This window comes from Peromyscus maniculatus, chromosome 1 (assembly GCF_049852395.1).
Source record: "Peromyscus maniculatus bairdii isolate BWxNUB_F1_BW_parent chromosome 1, HU_Pman_BW_mat_3.1, whole genome shotgun sequence".
Lineage (NCBI taxonomy): Eukaryota > Metazoa > Chordata > Mammalia > Rodentia > Cricetidae > Peromyscus > Peromyscus maniculatus.
Window position 1 is genome coordinate 34007677 of NC_134852.1, and position 25033 is coordinate 34032709.

General features: G+C 50.1%; 1 protein-coding gene and 1 pseudogene across 1 annotated transcript; one reads left to right on the top strand and one right to left on the bottom strand.

Annotated features, from left to right (window-relative positions):
• Positions 1-3016: 3016 nt before the first annotated feature.
• Positions 3017-19911, bottom strand: Cyp2s1 (cytochrome P450 family 2 subfamily S member 1). The gene is made up of 9 exons (XM_006988030.4): positions 19627-19911; positions 18348-18513; positions 13469-13618; positions 11541-11701; positions 11278-11457; positions 10066-10207; positions 7657-7844; positions 4626-4767; positions 3017-4470 (listed from the first exon to the last, which is right to left on the bottom strand). The coding sequence occupies exons 1-9, from the start codon at positions 19801-19803 to the stop codon at positions 4274-4276; spliced, it is 1503 nt and encodes a 500-aa protein (XP_006988092.1). The 5' UTR covers positions 19804-19911; the 3' UTR covers positions 3017-4273.
• On the top strand, positions 11891-12350 carry LOC107402583 (cytochrome c pseudogene; annotated as a pseudogene).
• Positions 19912-25033: the final 5122 nt, after the last annotated feature.

The following is a 25033-nucleotide window of genomic DNA, read 5'->3' on the forward strand; positions in this document are numbered from 1 at the left end:
ATGCACCACCATATTTAGCTCCAAAACTCTTTAAATACATTACTTCAAGGATTCCAGAGTTCCCTGAATGTGAACTTTGATGCAAAGCAAAGACAAGTCATTGTTGTTGGTTTTTTTTTTTTTCCTTTTCCCCCACCTTTTTTTTAGACAGGATTTCTCTGTGTAACCCTGGGTGTCTTGGAACTACCTCTGTAGACCAGGCTGGCCTCAAACTCACAGAGATCCAACTGCCCCTGCCTCCCAGGTGCTGGGATGAAAGGCGTGCACCACCACTGCAAGGCCTTTTGGTTGTTGTTGTTTTTAATTTAACATAATTTTTTGTTGAATTTCTTGGGAATTTCACATCATACACCCTAATTCTGCTCACCTTCCAGTCCCTCCATACCCTCCCTTCCCCCCCTTTACCGCCCCCCCCATGAAAATTTAAAAAATTCAAACTAAACAAACAAAAACAAAAAGAACAACAAAAAAGAATGAAAGAGAGGAAGAAAGAAAAGAAAAGAAACCTCTTCGCTCCTCCACTCAAACACCTCTTCATTCATCCTGATGGCATTGGGAGTTGCAGTGTGTCACACAGTAAGTAGACCTTTCTGTCCAATCGGCTTTACTTGCAAATGTTCATTGCAATGGGTCACTGGTCTGTTTCAAGGCCTCTGGTTTCTGGTACACCATCAACAATGGATCCTCACCAAAACTCCTCTGAGATATCCCCCTGCCGCCCAGAGTCATGGAGCTCTAGCAGGTCCTAGATAGGGTGGATGTTAGGGTAAACCAACCCTAGGCCCCGGGTGTGGGCCTGAGTGGTAGTTGAGCTGGTCAGATCAGGCCACCATACGCCCCCATGAGGCAAGGGGCAGAGCCAATTCCCCTATGCCCATGCCATCAGGGTCAGCCCTCCCCCAACCGCAGTGAGGTGTGGAGCCATCTCTGTGGAGGGGTGGGGGAGCTCTCTTGCTATAGCATCCAGCAAGGGGCAGGACCAGCATTCCCAGGGCCAGTGAAGAGCAGGGCTGGCTCAGCATGGCCCTCTGATTCCATCACACATGATTCCCATGGCCTCCTGAGGCGAGATGGGCCACAGACATCAACACAGACCCTAGCTGCAGCAGGCACACAAACTCAAACATGGCCCAGAAGACAACCTGGCTCTGGGCAGAAGCACAGGCAACTCAGATCAGGGTGGCTCTGGTGGTGGCATGGCCCTTGGACTTTAAAGAGGCCACAAGTTGTGGCCCTGATCCTGGGCTTCCTTGTAATCTTTTGGTAGCAACATAGACCTGAGCTGCGGCGGGACCCCAGACCCAGACATGGTCCTTGGCAACAGCTGCATCTGGATGTCATCACTGCCCCAGGTGGCAGTGCAGGCCACTCAAATTGGCCCTAGCGGCAGCGTGACCTTTGGACGCTAACATGGCCCCAGATCTTGGGCATTCACGTGGTCTTCCATGGTAACAGAAGCCTCAGCTGCAGCTCTGGCCAGACACCATGGGGTCAGGTAGCAGCACAGGCCACACAGATATTCATGGCCCCAGCTGCAGCAGGTCCCTCGGCCACCAACATGGACTCAGGTAGCTGACTTGGCCCAGGGCATCCACATGGCCCTCAGCGGCAGTATGGGCCATGGACTTCAAAACACAGAGCCCGGCTACAGTAGAACCAGGAACCCAGACATGGTCCTTGGTGGCAGCCTGGGTCCATTGTTTTTGTTTTTTGAGGACCATAAAGATGACCCAAAGCATAAAGGCATTTGTGCCAAACCTGATGGCCTGAGCTAACCCCTGAGACCCACATGTTGGAAGGAGAGAACTGGCTTCATCAAGTTTTTCTCAGCCCTCCACAGGGGAGCTGTGGCATGTGTGTGTGTGTGTGTGTGTGTGTGTGTGTGTGTGTCCCTGTTGACATGCATCCAGAATAAACAACAACAGCAACAACAAAACTGTAATTAAAAGGGAAAAAAGCCTTAAACCTTATCCCTTTTCAAATCACTTGAAGTGCAATAACAATATGAAACCCAGACCAGGCATGGTGGCGCACGCCTTTAATCCCAGCACTCAGGAGGCAGAGGCAGGCAGATCCCTGAATTCAAGGCCAGCCTGGTCTATAGAGTGAGTTCTGGGACAACACAGAGAGACCTTGTCTCAAAAGACAAAACAAAACAAAAACCAGGTATGATCGAGTACATCTGTGATCCTAGCATTTGGGAGGTAGAGGAAGGGGAAAATCCGGGGTCAGTCTGGGACACCTAAGATTTCTGTCTTCTTTTTTACCCCTGAGACAAGGTCTCTCTGTGTAGCCCTGGCTGCCCTGGAACTCGCTCTATAGACCAGGCTGGCCTTGAACTCACAGAGATCTACCTGCCTCTGCCTCCTGAGTGCTGGGATTAAAGGTGTGCACCACCACCGCCTGCATAGAACCTGTCTTTTAAAAAAAAAAGAAGAAGAAATTAAAAGACAGGCATGTTCAATTATTTCCTAATGTTTGCCTTAACATAACCCTAAGAAAGAGCGGTAAGTGGAATAGATGCAGCAGAAAGTTAGTGGTTATTGTATTTTCAGTTCTGTCAGTGATGAGAATGGGACTCGGGGTTCTATACATGTCAAGCAGGTGTCTACCACCAAGCTACACTTCCAGGCAGAGTTGATGGTTATTAAAAAAAAAAAAAAATGGAGTAATGGGGAAAACAGGAGAGAAAAAGGGTTGGAGAGGCAAGAGGCAGGACGACGGTCCTTAGAGCCTGTGTGTCTGTATCTGCTTTCAGATTTGGAGAACTTCCAGAGGCTAGATCTGTCATTGGCTGAAGACTTTCCAGCAATCCTCCTGCAGGACAGCAGACAGCAGACAGCCTCAGCCCGGTCCCTCCCCTCCCCCACAGCTTCACATCTGGTACTGATGTCAACAGCGAGGCGGGCGGTGACCCGTGTTTTTCAGCTTCCTCCCAGCCTCAGGGGAGGGGCGGACTCCCCCATCCCCACCCCTTACTCACAGGGACTTGGTCACACAAGCAGAGGGGGTCCAGTACATGGCCAGAAACAAACTTTTATTGCAAAATGGGGACTTTCAAATCACAAGGAGGTCAGGTATGGCCCCTGTCCTCTTGGTTTTTTTTTTGGAGCTGAGGACCTAAGCCAGGGCCTTGCGCTTCCACTGAGCTAAATCCCCAACCCGGCCTCTGTCCTCTTATGGAGGGGCAGAACCCGGTTCCTTTCGGTCATCTAGTCCTTCCGGGGGATGGCTCGATGGAGATTTAAATTTTTTGTTTTTTGAGCAGTGCTGGGGACTGAACCCCAGGCTTCACAAATGCTAGGCAAGTGCTCCACTTCTGAGCTACATTCCCAGCACCCCGACAGGGACTTCGATGCCAAGTGAAGTCAGGATGTGTTTGAGAACCAGAGCACATAAAGTAATTATGATGAAACATGAGCACATAAGCATGATTGGGGAAGTTTCTCCTCTGGGTTGCTGGCCCTCATTTGTACAAGATCTATGGGTACAACTACAAACAGGGAAACATTTGGATTCGGGGAAATTGGTTGGAAGGACTGTGTTTGACGAACAAGGGTGTGGAAGTGGCCGGAAACAGCTTTGTCGTCACGGTGTGTGTCTCAGTAGGAAGAAACTTGGAAGAGCCAAGACACCGTCACGTATGGTCTGGCTGTGTGGATGACTGGCTGGCGGCCATCGATGGAGGCACTCATGTGCCTGGATGGTGGTGAGGTCATTCATGGGCGTGGACAGGGACATGGTTCTGGCTGTGATGTGACCCCAGCTGGGGCATGCTGTTTTCTATGGCGGGGACCCAGCAGCAGTGGTGATAGACATGGAACACGGTTGGGCTGTTTGCGTCGCTGTGTAGGTGGTAGCTGGATTGGGATTGTGAGGACAAGGAGTGGGGTGGTGGCTGGTGTGGTGGGGGACTCTGGTATATGCTTGTGAGTCCAGATGGTGTATACTACATTTAAGTAGTCTGAAAGCCTATGCAGCCCCTTGGTGGTACACACCTGTAATTCCAGCACTCAGGAACCTGAGGCAGGAGGATCACAAGTTTGAGACCTGCCTGTGCTACATAGCCAGACCCTGGTTCAGAGAGCCCTCTTCAAAAAAAAAAAAAAAAAAAAAAAAGCATACACATCAGTTGCCTTGTACTTGTTTGTGTAGGGGAATGTGGTCCTGGGTCATGGCAGCTGCCTGGATACATGATGTGTGGTATGGTGTAGCTTCTGAGACACCCAGTTCACACACACCCCTTGAGGCTATCATCCCAGCCTTCCTTCCTTCATCTGGACTGGTCGCCAGTGGGCCAGACCTGTAGCTGGAAGTCTGGAGGGATGTTGAAAAGTCCACTGACAGCTGGCTGCAGGCTCAAGTCATCTGGTGGGCATGGCGTATCCAGGGAGAAGGCTTGCAGGATTGCAGTGAAGAAAAGCCATAGCTCTGCTCGCGCCAGGCCTTCTCCCAGGCAGACTCGCTTACCTGTCAGGAGTGGGGGAGGCTGAGTCAGCTGTGCTCACATCTGGGCCCATGGAGGAGACCCCGGGGTGCAGGAAAGTGCCTCCCCAACTGGCACTGACACCCACTGGTTATATCCAGCCAGCACCCTCTGGTTATCCTTAAGGCCTAGTAGATACCTAAGGAGAAGGGCAGGAAGGCATCATGTTTCCTCAACCGGCCATCAGTGTCCAGGAAGCGGTCCGGGTGGAACTCTTCTGGGTTCGGGAAAACCTCAGGGTCATGCAGTACAGAGCCGATCAGGGGGAAGACCTCAGTGCCCTGAGGGGAAAAGATGAAAGCTCACATACACAGGTTTCCTATTGATCATTTGAATAACTTGATTAAAAATCAAATAAAAAGATATATATATATGAAATTATATATATAATTTTTTTTTTTTTGAGACAGGATTTCTCTGTTTAACTGCACTGGCTGTCCTGAAACTCTGTATTTGCTTGAATGTACAGCTGTGTACGGCATGAGTGCAGCGCTCACGGAGGCCAGGAGAGGGCTTCAGCTCTCCTGGAACTGGAGTTAGAGTTGTGAGTCACCATGTGGGTGCCGGGAATTGAACTCACTGAACTCTTAACTGCTGAGCCATCTTTCCAGCCCAGCTATTTTTATTTATTTATTTATTTGTTTGTTTGTTTGTTTATTTCTGTGTGTGTGTGTGTGCTCGCGCGCGCGCGCTCGCGGGCAGCTCACAAGCCCTGGGAGGCCACAGAGGGCGTTAAATACCCTGGAAGTTGAAAGCCAGTCAACATGGGTGCTGGAAACTAAAAATGGGTCCTCTGGAAGAGCAGTAAGCGCTCTTAACAGCTGAGCCACCAACATTTTTATTACCATGTAATATAAATAGCAAAACCACAAAACATTTCTTTAAACATCTCTAGTGATTTGTTAATTTATTTTATCATTAACTGTATTTGCTTTTGTCTAATATTGACTGTCAACTTGAAATTCAAGCAAGTTAAGGATAGTTAAATACTACCTCCCAAGTGCTGGGATTAAAGGCATGTGTGACCACTGCTGGGTCATAGTTTTTAAAAATTGAAAAAAAAATTAAAATAAAAAATGAAATTAAATATATACTTAGGGCCAGGTGTGGTGGTGCACACCTTTAATCCCAGCACTCAGGAGGCAGAGGCAGGTGGATCTCTGAGTTCAAGGCCAGCCTGGTCTACATAATGAGACTCTATTTCAAACAACAACAAAAAACTCCACAAACAACCAAAACCAAAAACCAGACAAGTCAGCGTTAAGTAAATGCATCTGTATCTCTCACTCTCCTTTCTCCCATTTGCCCTTACTTTCCTTCAAGACAGGGTCTCACTATGTAGCCCAGGCTAGCCTTCAACCTGCAGGATTTACAGGCATCTGCCATCGTGTTGGGATAATCAAATGCTTTCTCTGGGTACTCACACACACAGCCTCGTGTGTAACAGTTGCCCACGGTGTCCTACTTCCTTTCCTCTTTCCTTGAATCTCTGGAATAAGCCCAGGAAGGAGATAATAATATGTCCAATTTAAAGACAAGAGAATCTGGATGTGGCGGCACATGCCTATAATCTCAACACTGGGGAGGCTGAGACAGGAAGATGGCAAGATTGCAAGTTCAAGGCCAGCCTGGCCTACTTCACAAGCTCTTGTTTCAAAAGAGAAGAAAAAAGGGCGTGTGCCTAGGGATGTCAGTCAGTGGTGGAACATTTGCTGAATGTGTGAGAGGTGCTGGGTTCAACCCCTGCTACCCTATGGGGGGTGGGAAGGAAGGTAAAAAAGATGAGGAAGCTAAGGCCTGGAGAGCTTAAACAGTAGCCAAAGGAAACCCTGGGGCAGCCTGGCAGAGTGTGTTATTTTTACACTGTTTTGAAATTCTGGGAGTATGTTGTGATACCGAGATTAAGCTGTGGCTGTCCGAAGTCACCTCTCTGGGGAATGCCTCCAAAGGCAAAGGCAAGGGTGTGTGTGTGTGTGGGAGAGGGCTGTCCCTGAAGGCCACAGCCAGGCAGGGCTGCAGCCTCTCAAGCCAGATCAGAGCTTGTTATATATCTCCTTGGGGCTGTTATGTTAGAGCATGGGTTCTCAACCTGCCTAATGCTGGGACCCTTTAATATAGTTTCTTGTGTTGTGGTGACCCCCAACCATAGAATTATTTCGTTGCTACTTCATAACTGCCATTTTGCTACTGTTATGAATCATAATGTAAATGTCTGATATGTGGCCCCTGTAAAAGGGTCGTTTGATTCCCAAGTTGAGAATCATTGCATTAGAGGGTGAGGCCGGCGGGGGAGCTGGAGGAGAGAGGCAGACGTTCTTTGCTAAGCAGTCTGGCCCATGGGTTGTGAGCTGGGAAGGTGAAGGAGCTTCACCAAAAGCGCCACAGGACTGTTGTTAAATAACAGAAAGGGCAGGTACAAGTGGTTAAAGTTTAGGTTCTAGGCCGGGCAGTGGTGGCGCACGCCTTTAATCCCAGCACTCGGGAGGCAGAGCCAGGCGGATCTCTGTGAGTTCGAGGCCAGCCTAGGCTACAAAGTGAGTCCCCAACCCCAAAAAAAAAGTTTAGGTTCTGGGTTCAAATCCTGTCTTCCTACTTGAGGGCTGGGTGAATTCCTACAGATTTTAGTTTTTCAATCTCTAAAGTGAGTGTGATAATTACACAGGATTGTTTTGGAGATGAAAGAAAATAATACTAAATGAAAGCATTCAGAACAACAGCTGGCACAATGTAAAGGATATGTCAGATTCATGTTATTGTGACATTGTGGTTGTCCTTTGTATGTACACAGGGCACCCACCCACCACTAAGAGCTGGGTAGGTGTTTTATAAGCATTATCTTTCAAGTCCAAATTGGATATTATTATTATTCTCAATTTATAAGAGGGGCATATTGAAACTCAGTGGATGAAACAATTTGTTCAAGTTCTAGCTAAGAAAACAGCAGGGCTAAAAACATAAGGATTTGATTGATTCAAGAAGGAGCGGCTGCCAATCTTGTCTCAGAATTGAGGCTATATCGCCCCCTGGTGGTTGTATGTCTGAAGTGTTTTCCAGTTGAGGCCAAAGAGAAAAGGGGTGGTGGTTGTGGGGAGGATCCAGACAGACACAGAGAAATCAAAACTCGAGTCCCCAGGACAGAGATAACTGCTGTGGCCATGCCACACACCCACCTGGGGCAGAGTGTATCCTCGGAAGCGAGTGGTCCTTGTGACAGTGTGGGGCATTCCCATGGGCACCAGCGCCAGCAGCCTCTGAGCCTCATGCAGAACGGCATCCGTGTAAGGGAGGCGTACGCGATCGCTCAGGCTCGGAACCCTGCCGGGACCCAGCTCCTGGATCAACTCCTCCCGAACTCGCTCTGCATGCAAGAGGAGGGTCGCAGGTCACGGATGGGATGGACCCTGGGGTCCTCCTTCTGGGACCCTCATCTTCCTGTGTAGCAGTGGTTTGGGGGTGAGGCTGGCAACAGGCAAGAGCAGCTAGGCTTGGTTGGGGGCTCGTTCATCCTATTTGCTGGGTATGTATCTATTTTGTCTTAACTCCGATAACAAAAAATGGAGGACGCTGTTTTTTTGTTTTGTTTTGCGACAGGGTCTCACACTATAGTTCAGGCTAGAGTGTAACTCAATGCGTAACCAAGGCTGGGACTCACTCACCATGCTCTTGTCTCATAGCTTACTAAGTGCTGGGATTACAGCTGTGTACTGTCTCATCTGGATGATGACTGTGTGTGTGGGTGTGTGGGTGTGCACACAAGTGTGCTTGGGTGGAGGCCTAGGGAGGGTGTCAGGTGCCTGCTCTACCACTCTCCACCTTAATCCCCTGAGACAGGGTCTCTCACTGAACCTGGAGCTCGGCTGGCAGCCAGCAAGTCCTGGAGATTTTTTTTTTTTTTTTGGTTTTTCGAGACAGGGTTTCTCTGTGTAGCTTTGTGCCTTTCCTGGGACTCACTTGGTAGCCCAGGCTGGCCTCGAACTCACAGAGATCCGCCTGCCTCTGCCTCCCAAGTGCTGGGATTAAAGGCGAGCGCCACCACCGCCCGGCTAAGTCCTGGAGATTTTCCTATCTCAGGCCCTCATCCCTTTTCATGTCTTAGTCCTGGAGTTACAGTTAAGTGCAGACATGCCATGCTTTTTACTGAGTGGTGGAGGTATGAACTCAGTTCCTCCTATTGTACCACAAGGGCTCTTACCCTCTGAGCCATCTCCCCAGCCCTGATCACAATTTTTTTTTTCAGAGCTCAGGACCGAACCCAGGGCCTTGCGCTTGCTAGGCAAGTGCTCTACCACTGAGCTAAATCCCCAACCCCACAATTTTTAATCTCCAGTCCTGACCCAGTGTCTTGCGGAGCTTGGATTCATCTCTTTTGTAGGCTTAGGCCCTTCCCAGGTGACTTTAATATCCCTCCCCCTACATACACCCTTCTTTTTTTCCCTTTCTCTTGAGACAGGGCTACGTAGCCAAGGCTGGCACTCACTATGTAGAAAAGGCTAGCCTTGAACTTGTGGCAATCATCCTGCTTCAGGCCTTCTGAGTGCTGGGATTACAGGCATGAGCCACTGTCCCTGCTCAGTATCCCCTTTGAAACCAGCTCCATCTTCATCCTTTCTGTACCTAGCTTAGATTGAGTCTTCTGTCCTCAGTTTCCCAGCTAGAAACTCAAGTCTGCCCCTGGACAAGTCCTTCCTTCCTCATTCTCCATGACCTGACTATTCTGCCCTCGCTCCCATGCCTCCATAGCCTGGCCTATCCCCAGCTTCTTATTTATTCAGGTTTCTGTCCACTTTCCTAGATGCTTGGCATCCTCTCATATTTACAGTCCACTGCATGCATGTACGTGCGCGCGCGCGCGCGCGCGCGCACGCGCACACACACACACACACACACACACACACACACACACACACACACACAGTTCGTGCATGCATTTGTGTGTGTGTGTGTGTGTGTGTGTGTGTGTTGGGGGGGTAGTTGGGAATGATACCCAGAGCTTTATGGATGCTAGGTAATCACTACTGTTGAGCACATCCCCACCTCAACAGCGGATTCTAATCAAGGGCTCGTGAACCTCCCTCTCCACCCTCCCCTGAAGTTCTAGGCAAGAGCTCTGCCTCTGAGCTACAGTCTCCTACAGTTCATCCTGTCATGGCAGCTGGACGATTTTCTAAAATGCAGATTTAAGCTGAGTGTTAATTCACACCTATAAACTCAGTTGAGCCAGGACACTGAGTTAGAGGCCAGCTATACAGTGAGTGGCAGGTCAGCTTGGGCTACAGAGTAAGACCCTATCTCAAATAAAAGTAAGTAAATAAATAAATAAATGTAAATTTAATCATGTCTTCCCTGCTCAAGGTCCTTCTATGGCTCCCCATGACTGGGGACAAGGCACATGATAAAAGTAACAAGGCGCCATAGACAGGTCTTGCCTTGCCTTTCACTATACCTTGGACTATGATCGGAAGCTCCCTCACCGCTTGGGGAACCCTAAACTCCGTGCTCATTTCCATCTCCCTGCATGTTCTGTCCCCTGGAACCATCACTCGGGTTGCTGGGGCCTGGCTGTGGGGACAGTTTCTTACGTTGCACTTGCGGGTATCTCATCAGGAGCAGGAGGGTATAGCAGACGGTGGTACCGATGGTCATCGTCCCAGCGAACAGCAGGTAGGTGGCTGTCATCAGCAAGTTCTTCTCAGTGAATTCTGTGCCTGGGTCTTGTTTCTCCTGAACATTAAGAGAAATGTTTGGGACCAGTTGAGGAATGAGGGACTGTGATTTGAGTGGGATAAAGATTCAAGGGGAAAAAAAAAATCTTTATTTTTTTTTTTTTTTTTGGTTTTTTCGAGACAGGGTTTCTTTGTGTAGCTTTGCGCCTTTCCTGGAGCTCACTTGGTAGCCCAGGCTGGCCTCGAACTCACAGAGATCCGCCTGGCTCTGCCTCCCGAGTGCTGGGATTAAAGGCGTGCGCCACCAACGCCCGGCTCTTTATTTTTTTTTAAATTTCATTTGTGGGCTTGTGTATGCCATGGCATGCACATGGACAACTTGTAGGAGTTGATTCTGTCCTTCCACTGTGTGGGTCCCGGGGCTCAAACACAGGTAGTCAGACTTGGTGTCAAACACCTTTACCCAGAGACATGCCATTGTCCATTCCTCTCTGTTTTGAAACAGGGTCACATGTAGCCTAATCTAGCCTTAAATTTGCTCTATAGTTGAAGATGAACTTCCGCCTCTCCCTCCCAGGGATGACAGGTGTGAATTCATTCCCAGGTCATGTGGTACTAGGGATGGAACCCAGGACTTCCTAAATGGTAGGCAGAATTGTCAGAGTTACATCTTCCATGAAGAGACATATTGGTAGAGAAAGAGACCTGAAGCCAAGCCTGGTGGTTTAGCCCTTGGGAAGCAGAAGCAGTGTGTGTGTGTGTGTGTGTGTGTGTGTGTGTGTGTGTGTGTGTGTGTGTGTGTGTGTATGTATGTGTGTCCTCTGCAAGTTCCAGGCGGCCAGCCTGGGCTACAGAATGAGTTTCAGGCCAGCATGAGATACAGAGTAAAACGATATCTCACCAAGAATAAAAAGGGAAGAGACCAATGGAAATCCTCAGAATTTCCTCTGTAAAGTAGGTTAAGACTCAAGAAGGGATGGTCTCTTCTCCCAGCAAAGCAAACCATTCCCAGTCCCAGCCAGAGTTCAGCCCAGGGATGAGGACTCAGCAGATGCTAAGTAAATGGACTATCAGTTAGGCCAGTAGCCATATTCCAGAGGGACCCTTTCCTCTCCCAAGTTGCCACACCTGTGCCATCTTCAGCAGGAAAGCATCGACAACGTCACGTGCAGGACCTGAAGTGTGGACGCTTTGCTGGTGCCGCTGTACATGCTGGACAACGAAGGCAGCCAGGGTACCCAAGTGGTGCTGGAGCTGCGTGTGTGGGCCTGGCAAGGGCTGAAGCAGCCAGGAGAACATCTCATAGGCCTGTGGGTGCAGGAAGACAGCTCGCTCGTTCTCAGTGAGCTCACTCGGAAGCTCTGAGGCTGGGGAAGGTTCCCACCATTTACCTGGCCCCACGGGGAGCTGATCCCCAACAAGGTACCACTTGCTGCCTGGATCACAGCCTGGAACTCTTTATCTTCGTAGGGCAAACGGACGCCAAAGAGGAGGGAACAGACGACATTAGAGGTGGCCTGGGCCAGCAGCATGGAAGGGTTGAACGGACGTCCTGCGAGGCATGGGCAGCAGGGGGAGAGAGAGGGAGAAGACTGGATTAGATGAAGAGACAGGACAGAAAGGGAGTTATAGCTGGGTGTGGTGGCTCACACCTGTAATCCCAGCCTTGAAAAGTCAAGGCTGGACTGCGGGGAGTTCCAGGACAGCCAGGGCTACAGAGAATGAGTCCATGTCTCAAAAAACAAAAACAACAAAAGTCGAGAGAGACACCAGGATGTCTATCTCCGGGTCGTAGCATTTGTGGTGTTGACCAGCCAGGAACAAATTAAGAATGGGTGATGTTGAGAAAGGCAAGGAGATTTTTATTCAGAAGTGTGCCTGGTGCCACACTCTGGAAAAGGGAGGCAAGCATAAGACTGGACTGAATCTCCGTGTTCTGTTTGGGCGAAAGACAGGTCAGACTGCTGGATTCTCTTACACAGATGCCAACAAGATCAGAGGCATCACCTGGGGAGGCGATACCTGAGGGAGCATTTGGAGAATCCCAAAAAGTAAATCCCTGGAACAAAAACAGTCTTTGCTGGAATTAAGAAGGGAGAAAGGGCAGACCTAATAGTTTATCTTAAAAAGGTCTCTAAGAGTTACACCATTGCCTCATTTATTACATAACAAATGTCTCATGGCTTTTTTTTTTGTTTGTTTGTTTTGAGACAGGGTCCCTCTGTGTAACTTTGGAGTCTGTCCTGGAACTCACTTTGTAGCCCAGGCTGGCCTTGAACTCACAAAGATCCGCCTGCCTCTGCCTCCCAAGTGCTGGGATTAAAGGCGTGTGCCATCACCTCCCAGTGGTCTCGTGGCTTTTAATATGTGTCGTGATTTAACTCATACACCAACATTCAGATCATGAATGGCTAACAATGTTAGCCATTTTCTTGGGCAGACCTGATTTAAGTAAAGCTGACTTGTATGCAGTAAAGTGGATGTGATCATTCTTAAAACAACAATTCCAATTGATAAGTCCTATCACTTTTCTCCTTTCTCAAGACGAGATTGGACTTGATTAGTAATGTTCTACTCTCCACAGAGATGGGGGTGTCAGTGCAAACCTACTGAATGGTTTTGTATTTTGATTTATATAACTGGGCATTCGAATATGTTTAAACACCAGGAGAATTCTATCACTGTCTCAGGAGTGAGAAGACTCACCTGTGTTTCCGTTTGTGTTCACTGGCCTGTGACAGGCAATGGCTACATGTCAGGAAGCAACTGTCTATTCTTGACAATGCCGATTTAATTAGAATGCCCTATGTCGAGGGTGCTGCCTTTACCACTGAAAGGCACTTACTGTGGCTTATGTATGTTATCAACTAAAAAGTATTTAACACACACACACACACACACACACACACACACACACACACACACACACACCTCAAACGCCCAAAACAAAACAACAAAAGGAGTCAGACACACGGCAGCTCACACCTGTAATCCCATCACTTGGTGACTAAGGTAGAAGGATCAGTCACCAGTTCCAGGCTAGCCTGGCCCAACTAGTGAAATTCCGTCTTAAACAAAACAAGACAAAATAGGTAGGGGGTGAAGATGGAAGAAGGGAGCGAGGAGGAGAGAGACTACAATGTCCCAGGGATAGAGAGAGCTGTTGTGATGCCCCCAGGTAGGAAAGGACTCAGTCAGTGTGGAGGTGAGCAAAGCGCCCCCCACCCTGCCCCCAGCAGATTCACCACCACCCGGGGAACAATGGAGATGGTTCCTCTTCCTCTTGGCTGGAAGCATTTGTTGGCCCTTCCCTGCTGACCTTCTGTCTTCTGGAATGCCTCCACCAGGTTCTGCACCTCTGCTTGGATCAGCTCCTCGCCTTCTCGCTTGCCCATGCCCAGGTCGCGCAGAGCGAGCAGGGTGAATTTCCTCAGCTGTTTCCACCGCTCCCCATTGGCAAAGAAAACCCCTGCATAGAAAGCTAGATTCAAGAAGGGACTGGTCCCATCCTCCCAGTGAGATGCCCCTAGGGCCCTGTCCTGAATCTGTACCAGTCTGGTACACATGTGTGCCTGTGTGTGTGTGTGTGTGCGTGCGTGCGTGCATGCGTGCGTGCGTGCGTGCGTGTGTGTGTGTGTGTGTGTGTGTGTGTGTGTGTGTGATGAGGTCCTCCATAAGTGCATAACTGAATTAGCTTTTTATCCTTTGAGCTTAAGCCAGAGGAGATTGCCTCCTGAATGTGTGACTAACCCCCCCCCCCCCCCATCACCTTTTTATCTCTGTCCCATCTGTGCATCCCTGCATGCATGGTCAGATGAGGCCATGGCGAGAATACGAACAGAAATCCTTTACCCACTGTGCCTGCTCAGCACAGATGTCCCCTGCAGAGCTCGGTGCTGTGGTGCTTGTTGAGGGCTGGCCTGCAGTGGCAGTTGGAAGCTGTCCTTGGCCTCTCACGTCTGACACTCTAGCCTGCAGACCTTTCTTCTCCCCATCTCAGCCCCACCATCCACCCTCCTCTCACACTCTTGTCTCTTCCAAATGCCTTCTCTCCCCATCCTTAGCCCTTGGCCTGGTCTAGCTCGTCTCTTCCAATTCTTCAGGTCTATTCACTTTGCCTGTTTCAGAAAACCAGAAGCCCAGCTGCTCTGGTGTGACTCACAGGACTGCAAGGTGACCAGAGTCATGATGACTTTTAGCTTTATTAATCATCTATTACAACTTCTCTCATTTCCTCAAAGGCATCATGATTCCCCACCCTGAACTGGGTCCTTACCGTTTTCTCTGTCTATATCAAGTTCATGCCCCTCCATCATATTAGGATGATGCCATGAACCCAGGGCATTCATCGTACATGTTAAGCTCTCTACCACTGAGCCACGCCCCCAGCCCCTCACTGGGGGATTCTAGGCAGGGGCTCTACCACTGAGCCACATCCAGCCATCTCTGGGGGATTCTAGGCAAGCATTCTCCACTGAACAAGACCTTCAATCACCACTGGTGGGTCTGTGCATGTTCTACCACTGAACTATATATCCTTAGTGAAAAGTTTTTGCACCCCGATAAGCCTCTCCGCCAAGACAGCAATCCAAATCAGACCAAATCAGACCGAATTAGAAAAAGCCCTGGTTTAATGGGTAAAGCATTCCTGGGTGATTCTCTGGCCCCTCAGAGAGGAGACAGGGACAAGAGACTAAAAAACCATATGTCTGTTTTCTGGGATGCAGTTTAAATACCTTGTGGTCTTGAGCATCTCTCGGGGAGGAACTGTGTTTGGTGGGACTTTGTGAGGGACAGGGTCTGGGCAGAGAGGTGGGGCTTCCACCAGAACATTCCAGACTCTTTGGGTATATGAATGCCAAGGTGCCATATACCCAAAGAGTCTGGAATGTTCTGGTGGAAGCTCTACCTCAGTCCCTGTGGTATCTTTTACAAAATCTACTTAAATTGGGATTATCTGATACATTCTGTCCTGAACACTTGATTTCTCTGAGCACTAAGGCCTGGCCACAGTACCCTCTTGATAACCAGTCAAGGTGGCCTCCGGAGGGAACCTTAGAATTTTCCATCCTCTGCGATCTTTTTTTGTTGGTGTGGAGATAAATGGACAGAACTGCCCTAGGTCCATGGTGTTTGGGTTCTGTGTTCCCACCCTCCCTACAGCAGCCAGTGTCCCACAGCACTGGTCTTGTTGGGTAGGGTCATGGTGCCTCCAGATTCCTGCCTATCTGGAAACTGGGACCCTGAAAATTCCGCCCTGACCATGCTGCTGGGGACACTGGCCCCTCCCCCACTTCCCCAAACTTTACCTACCCACCCCCCCTCCTACGGGGGCCACACGTTCCATTCAGTGGACAACATTCCTCACATCCCCCCCCAAAAGGTCTAAGACCAAATTCCTCCTCCTTATCCACCTTCCTGTCCTCTCCTCTCGCCTATCCCCCAGTGTCTCAACCTACCTCCTGGTCCCCTTTATACACTGGCCTGATGCCCCGAATTTTCCTGTTTCTTCTCATACTCGATCTCGTCAGACTCCTGCCCTGCTCTGCCCTCTCTGAGAGGCAGATAGAGATGATGGAATTGTCTGGGTCGGCCTGCCCTTCTCTCTTCAGGATCTCTCACAAATAGAAAAGTAATTGGGTTCCTTCTCTACTAATCCTTCTGTTTATATCAAGTAGTCCCGTTATCTGTCTCAGGCCTCCGATCCCACCTGACATGACCTTTACGTGATCCAGGCCTCCACTCTCACTCCCCGGGAGTGAATTCGAGGTCAGGCGGCAGCTAGGCAGTGTGCAGACCAAACCCACCTAGGGGACAATATGACATCTCACTAGGGTCCTACAGTTCCCTCACCAATTTCTGTCAAAGGGGTGGCTGGGATCCCACTTAAGACCCTGGCACTTCCCTGCATTCTTTTTTTTTTTTTTTTTTTGATTTTTTCAAGACAGAGTTTCTCTGTGTACCTTTGTGCCTTTCCTGGGACTCACTTGGCAGCCCAGGCTGGCTTCGAACTCACAGAGATCCGCCTGCCTTTGCCTCCCAAGTGCTGGGATTAAAGGCGTGCACCACCACCGCCCAGCGTCTTCCCTGCATTCTTGCAGGGCGGTTCTTCTCACACTCTTCTAGTCAGACCTGCTTGCACTGCTGCTTGGTTGTGCTATTCTCAGCTGCTCTGGGGCCACGCTCACCTTGGCTACCACACACTCTCCTGAGTATTTCACAGGTCCATTCCTCCTGCCAGACATGTGCCAAGGCCCCACAGGGGGCCCTCCTCAGCCTCTGCTCCAGCTTTGAGGACACAAACCGGATGAGGATTGGCAGGGAAACAGCAGATGTGGTGGCCCAAGTACTCCTGGAACATGTCATTCCTAGATTTGGCCTGCCACAGACCATACCAATGGACAACGGGCCAGGCTTTGCTTCCAGGGCCATGCAGCTCGTGTTAGATGCTCCCAACATTTCCTGGAAGGTCCACATTCCCTATTGTCCACAATCCTCAGGAAAGGCCAGTGGTCTCATCAAACAACAGCTCACCAAGCTCTCAGTGAACTCAGGTTATCTTGGCCCTCCCTTCTCCCCATCGCCCCCACCCGCCTCTAGGCCACCCCGAGCTCTCCTACAGGCCTGAGCCCTCTTGAGCTTCCTTATGGAAGGCCCTTCCTCCTCAATCACCACCTCCTGACCCACACTCCTCCACTGGCTGGGTACCTCCCCTACGCTCCTTTCTGAGGTCTCTTCTCCGTTCACATGCTGACAGCTATCTCCCTGCCCCAACACCAATGGACCCAACTGCCCCTGAGCCCACCCCACTCTCCCCAGGGGACAGAGTACTCCTCAAACAGCTAGCTCCTAAGTTTCTTGAGCCCCGATGGACAGGACCTTATACTGTGATCCTCACCACCCACTTGGCTGCCAAGCTCCTGGGACATCAATGCTGGTACCATCTCTCCAGGCTCAAGTGGGCACTTGTTCAGGATATGTGGTCTTTCCAGCAGCTGGGACCCTCCATCCTCCCGTTTTCCAAGATGTCCCAATGAAGGGCCAATCTGCTCTTCTGCCCTGTGCACTCATCTTTGTGGTATAACTAGGGCAGATGTTAATAATCTGTTTTTTTTTTTCCTCTAGCAACTTGCCTTCTCTGCTTCATCAAGAAACAGATGCCTGAGGTCTCCAGGATGACAATTTACTGGGTGCTCCTCCACTCATACCTCCTGCTGAATGTGAGCCCACCAGCTCCTGACTCACCCCTTCTCCATGTTGCCCCATGCCCGCAGGAAGTAGCCAGATTTGAACAGGTGTCTCTATACCCCAAGAGTCTGCAATGTTCTGGTGGAAGCCTCACCTCTCTGCCCAGACCCTGTCCCTCAGAAAGTCCTGCCAAACACGGGGGTGGGGAGGCGGGGGAGGGCGCCATAGGGTATTTAAACTGCACCCCAGGCTGGGCGGTGGTGGTACACACTTTTAATCCCAGAACTCAGGAGGCAGAGCCAGGTGGATCTCTGTGAGTTCGAGGCCAGCCTGGTCTACAGAGCGAGATCCAGGACAGGCACCAAAACAACACAGAGAAACCCTGTCTCGAAACAAAACAAACAAAACAAAAAAAAAGCTGCACTCCAGAAAACAAACGTGTTTTTTTTGGTCTCTCATCCCTGTTTCCTCTCTGGGGGTGCCGGAGAATCACCTGGAGAATCACCTGGAACGCGGGGACATTTTCTAATTCGGTCTGATTTGGATTGCTGTGTTGGCGGAGAGGCTTATCGGGGTGCAAAACCTTTTCACTTAGTCCTGTGTTTTTTTCACGACAGGGTCACACTGTCTTGTACTATGTAGCCCAAGCTGGCCTTGAAACTCACTATGTAGCCCAGGTTGGCCTGAAACTTGAGTCCCTACAGTCTCAGCCTACTAAATGCTGGGGTTGCAGACGTGGATCACCTCACCTAGTCAAGCTCCTGTACTGTGAGTGCTAGTCTATCAATTCAGACCCTTGAGTAGTAATTATTGTCACTATAGGTCGGCAATTAGTGAGTAAACACTCATTTGGCACAAGCCCAGTTCCACTTGGTCCTTAGTACAACCCTAAGTGACAGTCACCATTTAACATCTCATTTCAAAGAGAAGGAGAGGCACCTGCAAAAATAACCTCCATACCTGTAAGTGGGGGCAGGACCCACCAGCCCCCATTTGCCCTCATGACTCACCATGATCACCAAAAGTCTTGTCCAGCGTTGCCAACGTTCCCCGCCCGCTGAATTCCTCAGCCTGACCTCCCAAGGCCTCTCGTACAGCATCATGCCCAACCAGGACCACCACACGGCGCCAGGGCCCCAGGTGTATGGTAAACACGGGCCCATACTTCTTACTTAGCTGGGGGCAGACAGGGAAGGGAGAACAGGGTGATAACTGGTCCCAGGAGCTGCCTCCAACAGCCAGGCTGTATTAGTACCTCGGATAAGTCATGTGGTCTGGCTTTTGCCCCTATACCAGGAACTGGTCCCTTCCCCACCCAAAAATACTTGGGAGGTTGTTCTCTTTCTGCATGGGAGTATAGAGTGGGTGCTTCTTAAACACATCCTCGTGCCTTCTCTCTCACTTCCAGGCTCTAACCTCTGATCTTGGGACCATCCACAACCAGTTTTGGTTTCCCATAATCCCCCTCTCCCCGATATCCAGCTACCCACTCCAACCTCTGCTAAACCCTCAACCCCCACGGCAGTTTCAGTGAAACGTGTCCCATCTCTCTCCCTTAGACGCCCACCCCCTTTTTCTGTCCTCAAAATTTCCTCAGAATATTTTTGAATGGAATGCTTCACCCCCCACTACCCCAGGCAGGTTGGGACTGCCTCCCCATCCTCCCACCCGGTGGCAGGAACTCCTAGCTCCCTCCCAGCTGAGCTACACCCATCCTCCCACTCCGGGAGTCTCTGAGGCAGATTCTTTTAGCCCAGGATGCTCTCTGCTCAGCCCCTCCAGCCTCCACAAGCTTCCAGATGCTTCCCTCCCAACATGGGTACTGGGAACAAGTTTGCCCACTACCATTCTCGCCTCAGAGAGCGCCTGCTTTGCAGTTTTGGTCCCAGCTCACTACCTTCCCAGCATTCTGTGGGTCCCTGCGACCTGGGACCCCTGCCTCTCTGGGTCCTGCTCTCATTTCTTTCTAAATCTCTGTGAGCTGTGTCCCTCCCAGCTTTCTTAGCCCAGGACTACCTGCCCCTGGCCCTCCTGGGTTCCGCTTCCCCTTGGTCCCGCTTCCAGGACTAAGGGAGCTCTGCCCTTCCCAACCTGGGCACCCTCCCTTGCTCAGCGCGGGTCAGCACGTTCGCACCCTCAGCTCGAGGCATTCTTAGTCCCTTTGCCCCGAGGACCCTTGCCTCCGCCTTCTTTCTAAAACAGCCTAAGACTCTTGCAGAGCCCAGGCACTCAGGAGATCCCCCGCCCTCCCTCCTCACCCTTGGTTAGGATGTCCCTGCGTCCCCTCACCCGCAAGAGCCCGGAGTACAGCGCCCCGGGACGCAGCTGCAGGAGGTTCCCCAGCAGCGGCAGCGGGGTGGGCCCCGGGGGCAGGTGGCCTCCAGCCGGGGTCCTGGGCAGTCCCAGCGCCAGCAGCAACAGCAGCAGCAGCGCTAGCAGCAGTGCCCAGGTGCTAGCTGCCTCCATCTCTGCAGGTCGGCGCGGTCTCCACCTCCTAGAAGCTCCGGGCCGCCTGGCCAGTTAGGGGCGGGAACGGGGCGGCTCCCTCCTCAACGAAATCAGGCGGAGGGAGGCGGGGCAGCCTCCTGCAAGGCGTCGCTCCCTGCACCCGAATTTCTCCGCCTCCGGCCCGCAGACGCTAGAGGTCCCACACCAATGCACTGCACGAACGGATCTCCCAGGTCATCTAGGTTTTCCTGGGGTTCAGAGGGAGGAGACAGTGACTTGGGCCCCAGGTAGGGCGTAGTAAGCAAACGAGAGGAACCTGGGAGCAGGAGACTTTGGCTGGCTGCAGCGGCCACACCTCGCAGGGCGGTGACCCTGGGTGGCTCTGCCCGGCTCCCTCTCCCTCTGCTTATCTTGGTGTGCGTGCTTGCGTGCATATGTCACCGTGTCTTGGAGGCAGTTTCCTCCCGCACACTACCTTCACCGACTAGGAGGGACTTGACATTCTGTTGTCCCTAGATTACAAGGCTCCGTGACATAGCTATCCGACCTAGATCAGTCTGGATTGGTGGAATCATTCTTTGGTTTTGAAACGGGGTCGCAGGTAGCCCGGGCTGCCCTGAAACTCTAGGTGTAACTAAGGATGACCTTGAACTTCTTAATTCTCCTGCCTCCACTGCTCACTGGTGGGATTAAAGGCTTGCTACATCAAGCCTGGTTGGTTGACTCATTTGTGTGTGTGTGTGTGTTTTAAATTAGTTTTTGAGTGTGTCTGTGTGTTCGTGTTTCTCTGTATATGTGTTAACATGTGTATGGGGGTGCTCCTACATGGGCGTTGCCGGGCAGGTGGAGTTGACATCCCACAATTCCTCTCCACTGTATTTATTTAGGCAGGTTTTCTCTGGAATTCCTCCTCTAGCTGACCAGTTTGCCCCAGGGGTCGCCTGTCTTCCTTACTAGTGTTCTGGGCCCATAAACTCTAGTCCTCAGGTGGAAGCGCTTATCCACTCTGCCATCTCCCAGCCCTAATTTATTTTTTACTAGCACATGTTAATGATACATATAACAATGAGTTATTATTATAATATGTATTATTCTGGCATTTTCAAGCACATACAACATATTTTTATCCTGTTCAGCCTGTTACCTGATGAGTTTTACTAGGGTTGCTTACAGGGTCTTAGGTGAGAGATTGTTTACAGTCTTATTCTGAGGCCACACCACTGAAAAGAATCTCCCTCTTCCAGGGACTGCCACTGCCTCAGAGTGGCTTGGGGCCCCATGAACCCCTCTCTCCTAGCTCCATTGTTTCACAGATTCACTTAGAGCAGTGGTTCTTGTTCTGCTGGGCACTCTGCCTCAGCCCCTGGCACCCTGGCACCCTGGCATCCATATCCCCAAAGAGTCTGGAAGGTTCTGGTGGAAGCTCCACCTGAACTCCCCTCCCCCATCTCTCTCCCTGAACCCGCCCCCTCAAAGCCCACCCAACAGCATCCCCTCTAGAGCTGCCCTCCCATTCCAGACCCCCACCCCCTGGGGCTGCTCAAGACCATGTCTGCAGGCCGCTGGAGGCCTGGTAGCCATGTTTGCCATATGACTCTTCCCCAGCCTTCCCAAGGGTTACCCAGGATTGCTTTGCTCTGTTAATTAAACCTGGATTTACTAATTCAGCTGGACTGGTTTATTACATCAGTGGCAGCGGATACCCGGCAACCAGGATTCAAAACTTAACAGTTCTTAACCTTCCTAATGCTGCAACCCTTTAATACAGTTTCTCATATTGTGGTGACAACCCCCCCCCCCAATTATTTCATTGCTACTTCATAACTCTAAATTGGCTACTGTTACGAATCATAATGTAAATATCTGATATGTGACCCAAAGGGGGTCTCAACCCACAAGTTGAGAACCACTGAATTAGCGCCATCTTGACAATGGGGTTGTAAGCAACCTAGAGGAGGGTCGGGTTCTTCATCTCCACATGCAAATGAGGATGAGGTCAGATAACCCGGAAGTACAAAGGAAGGCCTGAGCGGCTAAGGCAGTGTCAGATGATAGACAACTGCTGGTTTGGCTGGCTGCAGAATCCCTAGCATTTGGCACAGACAGCCACTCAATAAATATTTGCTGTACCAAAAATTGAGTAGGAGATAAGACCTGTGAGGACTCCAGGGATGTGTGGGTGCCTCTTGTAGGGCAAGACTTTACATTTTAGAAGAAAATGTTGTGTTTTATTCGTGTGCTAGGGAAGCAATATGAACGGATGTTCTCCGAAGAAGCCATATCTGGGTTGAAGATCCTGCATGCTGAAGGCTGAACTACAACTTCAGATGGCAAAGAAGAGACTCCGCAAAGAAGAGACTCCGTGTCGCTCATTGTGAGTCAGAAGGACACGGGGCTATCTTTAGTTCCCTTTAACAGAGGTTTACTAGCTCTGTATCTGAGTTCACATCTGTGTGCCTATTAGGTGCAACTTTTGGAATGCATTGTTAAACTCAGCAGACCACAGGCTCCCACCAACCCCAAGGCTTAGACTATTAGAAGATAGCATCTAAAACTTATAAAGTCCCGCCTTCCTCAGTCCCCACTGATGTATTTGGTAAATACAGTGATTTATAGCTTTCTTTTGTTTTGTGACCATAAAAAGTTCATGATGTCAAAAAAAAAAAAAAAAATGCCGGGGCGGTGGTGGCGCATGCCTTTAATCCCAGCACTTGGGAGGCAGAGGCAGGTGGATCTTTGTGAGTTCGAGGCCAGCCTGGTCTACGGAACGAGATCCAGGAAAGGCGCAAAGCTACACAGAGAAACCCTGTCTTGAAAAATCAAAAAAAAAAAAGTTCATGTCACCTCCTCCACAGTAGAGCATGCCACGAGGGAGGGACAGTCTGAATCCCTGTTTCCAGCCATAGTTGGCTCTGAAGAACTATCTTACTCCCTTTGGACCAAGAACTGTGATGTGGGACCTCAGAGATAAATCATTTTCACCTGAGGTGTAATCTGGATTGGCCCCAGGTCCCAGCACGGGGCTGTCACCATCCATGCTGTCTCTCTGAGTGGATAATGGCGAATCAGTAGGTAACCTGCACCCTCCGCTGCCGGCCTTTTGTTTTGGTTGATGGCCTGTTGGTTTATACTAAGCTGGTTGTTATGTTGGACATCCTATTATTGTTTCAAAACATTGTCTCAGCACGCTTGTTGCTAGCATTGGGTCTTCTTCTGCTGCAGCTCCTCCAACATCTAACTTTGTTTCCTGTCTCCTGCTCATCTTCTTTGCAGCCTCACCCCATTCAGTTTAGAAATTCTGATGACTGGCTGTAAAGATGATGATGATAAGAAGCCCCAAGTTCCTTCTAACCCAGCAAGTAGGTGGTGGTGTCTGGAGAAACTCCCTGAGACAGATGGTGGCCTTCTTTTGAGACTCCCCCCAAAACATGCCTCCAGGCTGGCAAAGTGGCTCAGCAGGTAAAGGTGCTTGCTGCGGAGTCTGATGACCTGAGTTCAATCCTGGGGATGCACAAGGTGGAAGAGAGAACTGACTCCTGCAAGTTGTCCTCTGACCGCCACACATACAGTGTGACCTGGGTATGCTCCATCCCCAAATATGAATAAACTAAACAAGATGCCTTGTTCCTGGGCCAAAAGTTCCTTTCTTGGCTCACTTAGAAAGGCACACATAAGGGGTGACCACCCAGTGCCTGGAGTCCCTCACATTTCCATAAATACACAGCATGAACATCAGACCCTGTGGGAGGAACTGACCCTGCTGGGGTGAAACCTTAACCACCTACTCTCAGGAGGTGATTAAGTTAGTCTGAAGCATAAGCCTCCAGCTAGCACAGAAGGTTGTCAATTTCAGGAGAAAAGGCCATGAAGGGACACAAATACAAGGACAATATGTCTACCAGCAATACAGCACTTGGGAGGCAAGAAGACCAGAGTTCGAGATTCTTGAACAGTGCATGCAGGGCCAGTCTGGGGGCTACTTGAGACCCTGTCTCAAAAGCCAAAATGGAACAGAACAAGAAATGTGAAGAAGGAGGAACACATTCAAGAAAAACTGCCATCTGGTATACCAGACAGTTTTGTTTTGATAGTTAGGATAACTTGCAAATATTTGGGAAAATGTGGAGACTGAACTAAAGATAACCAGGCTGTATGTTTTCCTCGATGGGGAAGTTGGATATCCCTGTGGCTAAGTCAGAGTCTGGTAGTAAAAGGAAAGATGGTGGTAAGCTGGGGGCCCTACTTTGGTTGGAATTTAGAAACAGCTCAGAAAAGAAAGGATAACATTGTCAGTGTACAAGAAATTGATGAAGGAGTTTTAGGAGACGGAAGCTGGTTCCACAGGGCAGGGGTCCCCTCCAGTGATGTCCTCAGCCATAAGCCAAAATTAGTCCTGTCCTGGCTAGAGGCTGGAAGTGTTTGGTGCTCTGCTCCCTGGTCTGGTTCCTAAAGATTTTAGGGTTACTTCTTCAGAAGGGGAAAATGATGGGACTAAGCCACAGAAAGGTGTCAGGTAGGGCTGGGACCCCAAGGTAGCCATTTCTCAACTGTCTTTGCTGGATGCCAGGAATGCTAACTCATTCCCTCCCCATACCACACCCCTGTTTCTGGCATAAGTACTTTATTGTATTTATTTATTTATTTTGAGACAGAGTCTCTCTATATAGCCCTAGCTGTCCAAGAACTCACTAGATAGACCAGGCTAGCCTCCAACTCTGAGATCCTCCTGCTTCTGCCGCATGAATACTAGGATTAAATGTCTGGTGTGCCTATGTCCTTTCAAAAAGCCCCAGAGAAGCAGCTAGGTGATACTTTACTTCCTGGGACCTCTCCCGCTCTACAGGAGCTCTGTTCTAGCTCTGTTTACTCCCTCCTCCATCCTCCCTTCTAATTCTCTAAAATTCACTCTATTTGGTCCATGAATTTCATTCTCTGGGTTTGAGAGATGAGAGAACCCCAAAGCCATTGGCTCAGGGCAGCCTTGGTGGCTGCCAGGTTCCCGGATCCTAGCTCCCCAAGAAGAGAAAGGCTCCATCATTCTTATACACCTCAATATTCCAGTATCATGAGACTCAAAAGATGTTGAAGGACAGGAAATTGATAAGAAAAGGTCAGTGCCTGGAGAGATGGGCTCAGAGGTTTAGTGTACCTGTGGCTCTGCCAGAGGACCCGGGTTCGATTCCCAGCACCCACACCCATTTCTAACTCTGGCTCCCAGAGAGAGGTTTGACACCTCTAGACTCCAAGG

Coding starts and splice junctions, on each gene's coding strand:
- Cyp2s1 (XM_006988030.4), bottom strand. CDS start 19,803: ATGGAGGCAGCTAGCACCTGGGCACTGCTGCTAGCGCTGCTGCTGCTG. Junction 7,845..10,065: donor GAGATACCCGCAAGTGCAAC/GTAAGAAACTGT, acceptor TCTTGCATGCAG/AGCGAGTTCGGGAGGAGTTG. Junction 4,768..7,656: donor GAGGATACACTCTGCCCCAG/GTGGGTGTGTGG, acceptor TTTTCCCCTCAG/GGCACTGAGGTCTTCCCCCT.